Source organism: Lutjanus erythropterus, chromosome 12, assembly GCF_056507025.1.
Source record: "Lutjanus erythropterus isolate fLutEry1 chromosome 12, fLutEry1.hap2, whole genome shotgun sequence".
In the NCBI taxonomy this organism is placed as follows: Eukaryota; Metazoa; Chordata; class Actinopteri; order Lutjaniformes; family Lutjanidae; genus Lutjanus; species Lutjanus erythropterus.
Genome location: NC_139328.1, coordinates 25,886,795 through 25,898,833, shown reverse-complemented (window position 1 = coordinate 25,898,833; position 12,039 = coordinate 25,886,795). Strand labels below are relative to the sequence as shown.

Below are 12,039 nucleotides of genomic sequence, written 5' to 3'. Positions count from 1 at the left end.
AAATCTTAACATCAAATCACAATACACGTAGAATTACAATCAATGCTTAAGAATTGCAATAAGTATATCAAATTGGCACTTCAGTGCTGTGATAGTATCAAATTGGGAGATAAGTGTTTCGTCTCACCCCATTGCTTTTACAGTCATGGAAACTCACACTAGGACAACCACATAAGGGTATGGGAAATCTCTTGAAACTGGTCATTTTGATTTAATGTGACATGTTTTAAGTAAAAGAACATAATTTGATTTAATGAAGACAAACATTTCAACCCAATGATTCCTTGATGATTAATATGATTGATTTTCTGTCTTTCATAGAATTTCTGCTGACCCCAGCTGTGGCTGAGACAAGATGACACAGGAGCTCATGCAAAAACACTGGCGCCTACGCAGCTCAGCTCAGCTCATGGAGAAACATCAAGGAGTTGGGGACACATGATGGAAACACTGCTCATTCTGTCACACCAGCCAACTCAGAGCCACTAAAGAGAGGAGACATGTAAAATATTCTGAACTGCACTCATGTCAGTGTGGCTCACTTCACACTGATTTAACATTATATGCAAAAAGTCAGAATTCATGGGGAGAAAGCCATCTGATTCATCATCTCAGCAACAATAGGAGGATATAACGATCACAAAAAAGCATATTGTTTCAGTGCTGATTCAGGGTTTTGTGGTAAACCCTGTATTTTATCTATTAGCTGTGGGTTATGGTTTGAGCCTTAGTAATTAAACAGTACATGCTACATTTATCTGTACTCTGTAAATTCTCACATAAAAACATCAAATCAAGACTGCTCCAAAAACAAAATTACCAGTATCTGTATGTAAATTTACATTTCCACAATTATTTAATCAGTGCAACATTCTTTTTCTCTGAGTTCCTCTTTTGGTCAGAGAAGCTGTTTGTCCATTGGCTTTTAACATGAAAGAGAAACAGGAAGTGTTGAGTTTTCATTAAAAGCAACAGATACAATGGCGAACCAATAAGAAAAATGGGAGCAGAACAGAAACCAGGGAGAAGTCTTTAGGTTAATAAAGACCCAGGCCACTATTTGAGGATTTACAGAGCAGTATACAAATCCTGTACACTGGTTCACACATCCTCAAACATATAATTTAAATTTAAGTTACGTGGGTTTAAACAATGCTTGCCCTTGCAACAGTTGGTTTGTAATCATGGACATGCAAGTGGTTTCAGCAAGGTTAACGCTGAAGCTTAATTTTGAGACATTAGTATGATTACCACCAACATCAACAACAACAACATGAGGAAAATCATGAATATCTAGCAGCCCTTAACATTCCCCTTTTCATTGTGAGCTGCTGAGCTTGAGTTGGATAAAGCCAAACAGCAATCATTTTTCATTGCAACTAAAAATGCACAACTTTTTATCTTGATGGACTGCATAAATTTACATTAATTTCGGCTAAGCTGGATTGAATGTATGCTGTTTTATGACAAATTGGATGTTAGTGGCACTGTCATTGTCCTTTTTGCTTCTCAAAATCAAAACAAACATGGTGATTGTAAGGGGAAAACAACAACAGAAAAAAACACCACCACCAAAATCATGGGCAAGTTGTAACATTGTGTCTAAAAGAGGAAGCTTCTAAAGTGTATATTTAAAATGTTTTTGTTTTTGTTTTGAGACACAAAATGCTACATTTTGCCCTCTTAGCCAAATGCAAATGTAAAGTAGAATACCTTTTCACTCTGAGCTCGCTGCAGTAAAACCTACCCACTGGTTATTGATGTCATGTTGCTATACATGGACCCACACACACAGTGTTTGCTGATGGTCAGATGAGTGTATCCCTAAAATTGTAGTCTCCTCTCAAGTCTCTGAAGCAGTGTGTGAAATGTGTTAAACTGAAACTAATGATGTCACAGTTTGACACTGGAGAGGTGGATGGCTGATGAGTGTAAATGGCACCTCTTGATTTTTATCTCTTTATGGTTCTATTTTAGAGCCTGATTGAAAAACGAGAAGGTTTATGAGATATATTTTACAGGTATTTATAGTTTTGAAGACGTTTTAGAGATTCTTTGTATGACAAAAATCAAGGATATCTTTCTTTAAGAAAATCTCGCGAAATGGTACATTTTGATGTCGATTTTAAAAATTAATATATTTCAACTGCTGTAGTTACAGGGAAGCTGTATCCCTATTTAATTACTTTTTGAATGAAGGTGAATGTGTATAGATAGTGTACATACTTAGATTTATAAAACCCTTTCCCCTTTACGTGATATTGCAAAACAACATTTTGGAGCTTTAGTCCAATAAATATTTCTTAAAAAGCAGAAATGTTTGATCGGTTAAATGAAACCTCAGGGTCCGGAGCTAATGAACCACAAGAGACCACAAGAGTGCAAGTCTGTTAATTGGCTTACTTCAATGGAAAAGAAGGTCATCTCAAAACAAAATGGTTAAATACTGCCATAGCTGGTGAGCATGCAAGCTCATGGGCTTTCCTGACTAAAAATCAGCTAGCTAGTTTCCAAATCCTTTTCAATCTGAAAGTTCAGCTGAGCTTACTAACTAACATAGTATCAGTAGTGGATCAGAGCTTTCTGGTTAAGTAGAAAAATGCTATGTGCTTAATTTTATTTGTTTTCCTAGCAATGGCAGGATGGCAATGTTTGTCCACCATCTTGTCCCAGAAATGAAATATCTTATGGTTCAGGTCGCCATGAAACCTGGTGCAGACATTAATAACTCCCCTAAATGAAACATAATAACTTTGATGCACCTCACTTTTCATCTAGTCGATTGAAAGAAAGTTAGTTTCCAAGTATTCTGATAATCAATCAATCGTTTTCAGTCATTTGTTCAAGCAAAAATGTCAAACATAATGCTGGTTCCAGCCTCTTAAATGTGAGGATTTGCTGCTTTTCTTTGTAATTTATGACAGTAAACGAAGAGTCTTTGGGTTTAAGACTTTTGATTGGATGTCTCTTGGGGCTCTTGGAAATTGTGGTGCGCATTCACCATTTTTCGATTAATCACAAGTAATCAGCAAATTAGTAGATAATAAAAATAATTGTAAGTTGCACCCTTAACACAGTCATCACCTGCAAAACTAATGATATTCCCATCAGTCCAAACTTACTCAGCCAGAGCTTGTTTGTTTGCTCCGCCTACTGAGATTTGACCAATGAAATTATTTCTGCCTCCAAAGCAGCTTCGCCTCTAAAACAATGTGTGTAGCTACAACTGATAAAACTCCATGCTACTGCGGTTTATTTTAAAATTACACTTTATGGTTGTGATGTACTGGCCTGCAGGAGTCACTCTTGCATTACAGGTGTTTAGCTGAAGCTCTCTGTCACACTGAAGTTGGAAAGTGTGTCGTTTGTTGTGTTGAGTGTTTCTGCGGGTGAAGCTGTGATCTTTGAATGACAAGAAACCAGTCTCAGAAGGATCTTAATTATTCCTCCAAGGATAACATCTGACCTGGTGCTTATTAACAGATTAATAATGCTAATGATGCTTTTCTATTTAATAAAGGAGAGCAAGTGACCCAGAACCTTTACAGTCCACAGTATTTGGACTTAAACACACTGGACCTCTAGCATTTTGGGAATTGTTGTGGGAATTCATGAAATCAAATTGAAAGGTGCTTTCTTTATTCATTAGGTGCTGTCTCATATTATAAGCTTGTAATTGTGAACAACACTGACTGTAACTGGCAACTTTCTCCTCTTCAGATGGTCCAGAAATCTGTTAAGCACATACTGTAATGATGAAAACTTTTCTTCCCAAAAGAATAATGTGAAAATGCAAACTGACTGCAAAATGAAACACTGAAAAGATTTTTTTTTCTTTTTTAAAGAACATTTTTGATCCATTTTTTTTTCCTTCATGCTCTTTCAGCTTTCAGTAAATTTACTCCGGTGTGCTAGCATACTGTAAAACTTCAAACAGAAAATGTAAGCCATGCAAATGTCCTGAATGTCAAACTCTCTGCAAAGGTTTAAGGCAATCAAAGAGCGGATGTAAACGCTCATGTACAGTAACTCCTGATGTTTTAGATGAATTATTTTCTCTTAATTTTGACTGATACAGTATACACACAGTATATATTGAAGAATAATCTTAATTCATAGATGGATATTTTATCAGTTGCAAAATACTGTAATTCATGTAAGTACCTTAAGATGCTAAAGACAAAGCATAATGCCTTAGATGTGTGATTTTCTGTCTGGTGTGTAACTGTAAGGTTTACAGGTGTATTATATGTCACATACTGCTGACTTAGTGTTTGACCACTTCATACTGTAGGTGTAATAATTAGACAAACAGGACTTTTGTATTTTCTCACAGGAACTGACACTGAACAAGCTGTGTTAACCTGTGTATCAACTCATGGAAATTACTATAATATTGTGTTAGCATTTGTAATCAAAGTGCAAAAATTGCTAATTATTTTGTTTTAGTTAAGCTATATTGTTGCAACAGCTAACGCAGTTTTTTTTAAAGGGGCATTATGTAATCTTTGACCTTTGCTGATGTCTGATGGTGACTAGTATGGACTGCAGCAACATCTCTAGATGGCATTTGAGCACTTTGAGCTACAGTGGCCTGTAAATGACATTAATAACACGGCAAGAAATGCAAGTAGTGATGTAACGCTAACGCAGGACCGTACTGCTACTAAAATTAAGCACCCATTTCTATTGTTAAATGCATAGAAAGCTCAAAATTTGACATTTAAATTGCAAAATCATTGCGCAGTAGTTCAGGAGATTCAGTTTCAGTTCCAATACCAATAGCTTTTTGCGATAATGTTTTTCTCAAAAACTCTTTTTTCATTTAACAAAAGAAGCTCTCAAGTGGCCTGAAATAGGCCAAACTTTGTCCTACACTGATTGAATGTACACAACAAAGAAATTATACTTAATAGAATGAATGTAAAAATGAAGGTGACGTACTGTAGTTTCTTCTTTGCTCACCAACTGGAGTGACATCACTGCGCTGTTTAAGTTATATTTCACTGAGATCTTTGTCAATATTGTTAATTTTTTAGTTTTTAATTTTTTTCATAAAGTTCCTATCTTTTTAAAGCCACTTTGTGTAGATTTTTTTAATTTAATGAACATCTTAAAATTATTCTTATGGCAGAAGTTATTTTTCAAAGAAAAATGCAACAATCCTTTTAAAAGCAAACAAAAAAAGTGCCATCAAAGTGTTGTTTTCAGCCCTTTCATCTGTATCCCTGGACTGGGTTGTCTTTTGTGAGATCACTGGATGGCGCCTACACAGGGTGACTTTAAGATCACACTGGTGATGCTGTTCTGCACAAAACAACACAGGCAGGACATTAAAAATATAAAGAAAAAAAATTTGCCAGTATCATCTTTAGTTACTTTTTCTTCATCTGTGAAAACATGGGGGGAAAGAATTGGCAGGAGAATATTTTTGTCAAGATCATTTTTAATACTCATTTTGGCCACAAGAGGCTGAAGAGCACCACTTCATGTACTACTGTGTTCTAAATAGGACTAAAAGCAGTAGACAGTAATGTTACATAACTTTCAAACACACAATACTATATATGTACATTGTGTTCAGACTTAATGGAGAAAGTCAAACTCATCTGGACAAAAACTGAATGCCTTTAATTTGATTTAGAACATGGCATAGTGGTGCACTTCAGCCTCTTGTGGTGGAATTGAGTATTTCAACAACAAACACTTGGAAAAAAAAAAAAAAAAAGAGGTTCCTGACAAAAACAAAATTCACTTGCCAAATTTTTCCCCACCTGTTCCACAGTTAAAAAAGGAAAACAAATTAAGGAACTTACAAAGATTATCCTAACAAACACCTTTTTCCCATCTGTTTTTAAGGCATAAACAGAAAACAATATCAAACTTTAAAAAATGATCACCAGACTTCTCAGGGCTTCTATAATACTGCCAGCAGTCGTCAGGAAATTTAAAGCTGAGCTGCAACAGAAACTTCCAGTCCTGAGCAAACATGTCATCAAGCTTTTTGCAGCTTTACAGGGAGACTTTTTAGCTGAGATGTTTCATTCTACAACAGTGAGCAAGGAGTTATTGTTTAAAACAACTAGTGCAGGTTAAAACATTTGTATTTAAAATGACAGAAATCATAGAAACTGTTGAAATATTCCTCAAGTAATGACATGAAATTTTGATGTAGTAGAAATATACTTGCTGCCCCATTTAGAATGATTTCAGAGGATAAAACATCAGGATTAGGCCACTCTAAAAAGTTATTTCCGAGTTTTTGGTTTTTTTTTATGATCAGCTATAAGCTGTGTTTAATATCTGAAAGTATTTCACAGTGCAAAGGAATCAGAGCAATATGTCAAAGTTTGTTGTTGAAGAGATTTTTAAGTCATCCTCTCTGCCCAAACGTTCATATTAAATATCTCAGCGGTGACACAGTCCAGTTTTTTCAGTTTATTCAGAGCGAGTGTGTTATTATGCAAAAGTCCAGACGTTCACACCACTTTATGCAAGCTGTCGACTCCAATGTTGCTTTTGCCAATGCTGCTCGTTAATTTATGATTCATGCCACTGTAAATAAATTATTTTTATTGAATCGGACTGTCTCTGTCTTTTTATTTCATCACTAGGAAACAAATCGCCTCTTGTTCTATATACACCACAAATATGTGAACGATAATTTACTTTACTGTAATGTGACAGTGTCTGAGCAGGTCTCCCTGTGTGTGCAGTGCTCTCTATACACCAGCAGGGGATGACATTTTCTAGAAATGTGATGTGAACGTATGATCGTACTCCAACATTTGTTGTATTCATTTCTGTTGAAACGTTTCCATCACTACCCTCCTGACTGTAATGTCCCATTATAAATCTTACAGGCAATTTCAGTTGCAAAATTATAATTAATATATTTCTAGTCACATGGGATGATTCAGTTTGGAAGTATGGCTTCTTATGTCTGTGTAGCTCTAAATACACTCTATATGTAGCATATATGTGTCTATATGTTGCTTTTTGGTTTGAGCCACTTCTGTCTGGCTGCAGACTCCTGTATTCATATCATCTGGGTTTGATCAGGTTACTTTGAAATGTTGTCAGCAACTGAACACAAATTAAATACAATCTTTGTAATTATTAACATAAGACAATGGATTACAAAAAGAAAAAAAAACACCCTTACTTGATCCGGATATTTTTGGATGACTTGAGGATTAATCATGGAAAATATGCACCTGCCAAATCAAATCAATTAAATAAAAATTCTCCTAAAAAAATGGATGCAACCATTTAAAAAAAAATGCATTTTTGCAGGAGCACCTGCCTAAGAATCCCCTTGTGTCAGACTCAGTTTTCATGAGTTAATTGGTAATGATGGGGAAAAAAAAGTTTCACAATATGTTTCTATACTTAAAGAAGTGATCAAAAATCTGTGATCCTCAAGACTGTCACAATAACCTAAATGCAATCTAATCTAATCACATTTTTTTTACTTGTCTGATTTTTTTTCCAGCAATTTAAGTATCACTGGACTGGAAACCCAATTATTATTAGTTGGGAATATAAAGAATTTGGAATTTACCCAAAAGGCAGGGTGTCATAAAGACTTGGCACTGAGTTGCATTATGGGAAATGTAGGATTCAGGAACTTGCGCCACATTAGGGTCAAATAAATGTCAGAATAACTCTGCCTCAGCTGCTTTGATTTTTACCAGAATTTTAGATTTATTACAAATTTTACTACTATATGGAGGCAAAACTAAATCACTGCCCCATTTTCAGCTATTTTTAAACTTAGACTAGCCTCAAAATGTATATAAATTTTTACATGTAGATAATTGCTTATTTCAGTGCTTTAATGAAGCTGTATCACACTTATATTCACATATAATATGGTGTGTTTGAACCATTCAATTGGCTGGAAATATTAATCTGTTTAGAAATAAGTTTATAAATATTTCCATTATCATTCCTCACATGTTGATATTAATCTCAGATGTACGATAAGAAACACATTTTGGTCATGTAACTGTATTTCATGACACACCCAGATTCATGTGGTGCTCAACAAGTTCCTTTTTCCTTCAAATGTTAAGTTTGCATTTGGAGAAGTGAGGAGCAGCCAAATGTCTCAGGAGACCACATAGTCTATAATAGAAGTGCACATTTGTAGTACAAACTGTGTTGCCTTGCCGCAGAAAGAAACTTGAAATCGGTCCAGAAACAGATGTCCTCTACATGGCCCTTCCAATCTAATCATACAGCAGAACTGTTCCAACTTAATCTCTATAAACCTTTTTGTCATGAATACATTATTATGAAATATATTCACTGGCGATACAAGTGAGATGCTTTATTGTGTTTGGACAGATATAGTCACTGAGATAAAACTTGCAGCATGCAAACAATAGCTCAAGGTCATGAACTTCAGGAGAGGTCATTAATTCTGTCTAACTTGTGGTTTATAGAGTTAAAACAATCATGTAATAATAACGTTTACAGTGGTTCCATACAAATATAAGAACTTTAGAAAATAATATAAGGAATACAAATTAACAGAGATGCAGTCAGTCCCCATACAAATATTTTAGAAGTATCTGAGATTTTTGTACCTGTAATCAGTTCTTTGTTGCTGCCATTACATAATTCATCTAATAATCTAATCTCTTTGTGCTGCATTATGTCAACTTTTCATGCTGTTGCAACACTCATTTAATGTTTGTTACCCAAAGAAACTTATGAATTGTTACTGAAATGTATTATTTCCTGGCTGTCTCTGTTGCAATTGGTTGTAATATTTTTCCACACTACGTGATCTGGACGCTCATTGGGTTCAGCTTCAGCACCACAGTCATTGGCTCTCTGGCTCTGGCTCAGAAGGAGTCGTGACAGCCAAAGAAGGGCAGAAAGAGGAAGAGCTCTCACTCTGAACCTGTTTCATAAACTGGGAACTGGATGACAAATGAGCAAAACATGGCTTAACATTACAGATGTTCTTATTTTTTTGAAACATCATAGGCTGCTGATGAACTTTAATACAATTAGAGGTAAATTAATTAGGGATAGACAGAACCAAAATCAATAATTTCATTTTAAAAATGGTTACAACCATGCTATTTTGATGCTTTTACAAAAATGATTTATATTTCTGTATACACATTAACTTTAACCTTTTAACCTTCTTCAGTTGTAACATGCTAATATTTGTACTAATACTTTAAATATTCGGAATTTCATACAGTTGTTTAAAAACTGTAGCAGTTAGGAGACGGTGGCCTTGTGTGCTAATTTTGTGACAAGCTAACCTGAAAGTGAGACTGGGAGATTGAGTTGTCTGTCAAGAATCTCCAAAGTGAATCACCAATATACATTAGACTTTTTGTTGAGCAGTGGCCAAAATGATTAAATCAAATTAATAAAAAAAAGTAAAAATTGTTATGTCATTTTCATCATGTTACTTCTTTTTCGACTTGTCATTCTTTTACATAATTTTTTGACTTGTCTTCTTTATCTTTTTCACCATTCTTCATCTTGTTATGTCATGTTTTGTCTTCTTACATCTTCCTATATCTTCTTACGCCTTCTTATGTCTTTTTGTTTTCTTATACAAATTTTCATTTCATTGCTTTCTTTTTCACTTTGTTGCCTTGTTTTTGTCTTGTTATATCTGTTGTCCATGATGCGCTGATGGATACAACAAGGAATTGTCTTTTCTGCGTCTTATTGTCCCATCCATTTAATTTTGAAATCAGTCTTGATATTGGAAAGGCAGCATGCAATGACGCAAAATAAAAATAATCAATAATCCCTCAAATTCCTTAAAACTAAAGCAACATGCCTGTTTTTAAAATGTAATGATGGAGTTCAAAGTAGAGATATTTGTGTTACTTAAGTACTTTGTTACATCCCACCTTTGCATTTTGTTACTTTGTAATTTTTGGGTTGTGCTCTACAAACCTGACACATCTGTGCAGAACCACACTTGAGTATTAATTAACATTATTTAACTTCCAGTGCATTGCACCTTCTACCTCACACAAGTAAATGTGGTCATGGTTGTTCTAGTAAAGGATGGAGTGGGTCATCTCACTCAATCTACGATCTTTGTTGAAGGGGTGTGTGCGCGAAGGTGGAGGGCGGTAACCACTGCAGTCCTACTACAGTATCTCTGCTGCCTCAGATACCGACACTCCGACACTCGCTGCCGCAGGCTGCTTGAACTGTACATTTTAACTTGTCGGCAGGTGACGGGGACCCGGGACAGACATGGCTGGAGTGGTGGCACCGAAGAGGCAGGACACCCGCAAATTTTTTGAAAACCTTTCCGGGGAGGGTAAAGCAATTGCGGTGCTGACCAGCGGAGGAGATGCCCAAGGTAACGATGGGTAGCGTCGGTTCCTTTATCGGACAGGCTCTTGCTAGTTTAGATATTACACACTCATTTTTCCCTCTTGCTGCTGGCAAACTATGTGTAACATTTCCCACAGTTACATGGATGTTTTAGTGAATGTTTGCCAAAAGTAACTGTCCCGTTTTAATTAGAGGAATGACAGAAGCGCGTTAGCCAAACACCTCGCCAGCGCGTCATACAAAGGACCCGTTACGTTACAGTTCAGTCCTCCTGTGGAGCAGTTAAATTAAGGTGCGGTTACCTCAGTGTGTAAACGAGAAAAAGTTGTGTTTATTTCAATACTAGATATATATTTTCTCGAGGTGCTGCCACTATACAGCCTACCTCATGATTTACAGTGTGTTAAATGAATCTGAATGATGGTTATGCAACAGCTGACGCTCCCATTCACACTTTGTCACACATTTCTACGTTTTAGTTTTATTTTAAGCCATATTAATAATTCATCACTGCTAAAATATTGTCCAGTTTGGAATAGATTGTGCTTTTTAATTATTTGGAAAGTAGCAGTAATATCAACAAGTGATGAGTGAATGATTAGAGACATGATGCCCTTATGAGCCCCAGCATCCTGCACCATGACATTTATAAGGGTTGTGTTGTCTGCACAGCACAGATGGCGCATGTGTGTGTGTGTGTGTGTGTGTGTGTGTGTGTGTGTGCGCGTGAACCTGCGTCCCTGTGCGCAGAGACGGTGCCACTAGGACATGTAATTTAATCGTAAAATGAATAATCTCTCTAATATTCCTGCATTATTCCCAAAAGGAGTTCAGCCAGGGTGCAATGACTTTGCTTTAGTAGTAGATAATAAGATTTCAGATCTATTCTATGTCTGATTTAGGATTGCCTGTCTGCCCTCATGGTGTAGTTTTTGGTTTCTTGATGTATTCAGATCCGTTGCCCTGTGATGCTCTTTTACAAATGTAGCAGCACTAAAAGTTGCCCTCGTAAAGTTCATAAATAGTCTACCATCTCATGAGATATAAGACACTTTGTCATTGTAGGCATACAACGTAATTATTTTTGTAACTCTCAGATACCAGCAAGATAAAAGGATAGAAACAAGAATAAAAGGGTGAAAAGAATAGACAAGATAATAGATAAAGGCACTTGGATGAGACAGCTCAACTGTTTGTATTAGTAATTTTAAAAGAGTAAAAACTTCAACTTCCAGGAAAAAGGTTCATATATCATAGTGGATAAAACACGCGCCTTGCATCACTGAGGATGAGTCGTGAGAGGACCACTGTCAAGTTATTCAAACTGAAACACCCTTACTTTCAGTGAACCTTTCACAGTAAATACAATACTTTCCAGTTTGAGGTGCGGTGCTTTTATTTTGAAGAAAGACTCTCTGGCTTTCTTGTCTGTTTGCATGCTGCTTTACACGTGCAGCCTACGTGAGGAGCAGCGAGTATGCAGTGAATAGAAGGAAAAGGGAATCCATGCAAATAAACAAAACATTATTTCCTTAAATGTGAGGAGTTAATGTTGTAAAGTAATCATATTTATGTTAATAGTTGATATTCATGCAACATCTCTGAAGAAGTCTTTTGTGTTCAATTTTTTTCATCACTTATGCATCCCTGTAGTGCTCAAATAATGTTCCTAAACTATCATCAGTACATGCGTATTTACTCTGACAC

At 35.9% G+C, this 12,039-nt stretch overlaps 2 protein-coding genes across 7 annotated transcripts in view; both read left to right on the top strand.

Moving 5' to 3' along the window:
- Positions 1 to 389, top strand: part of LOC146318069 (nuclear receptor coactivator 2-like) — a 50,455-nt gene extending 50,066 nt beyond the window's left edge. The window contains exon 22 of the mRNA XM_084732673.1: positions 322 to 389. Coding sequence (XP_084588799.1) covers positions 322 to 333 — 12 coding nt within the window. The 3' untranslated portion in view covers positions 334 to 389. The remainder of the gene's footprint in view (positions 1 to 321) is intronic.
- A 9,750-nt stretch (positions 390 to 10,139) lies between these two features.
- Positions 10,140 to 12,039, top strand: part of LOC146318062 (ATP-dependent 6-phosphofructokinase, platelet type-like) — a 39,512-nt gene continuing 37,612 nt past the window's right edge. For 5 of the 6 annotated variants that reach the window (XM_084731500.1, XM_084731501.1, XM_084731502.1 and 2 more), the window contains exon 1: positions 10,141 to 10,357. In XM_084731500.1, the coding sequence (XP_084587626.1) occupies positions 10,249 to 10,357 (109 nt within the window). In that variant the 5' untranslated portion in view covers positions 10,141 to 10,248. Of the gene's footprint in view, positions 10,358 to 12,039 lie in introns of all 6 variants that reach the window. The other variant, XM_084731505.1, reaches the window with a different exon arrangement.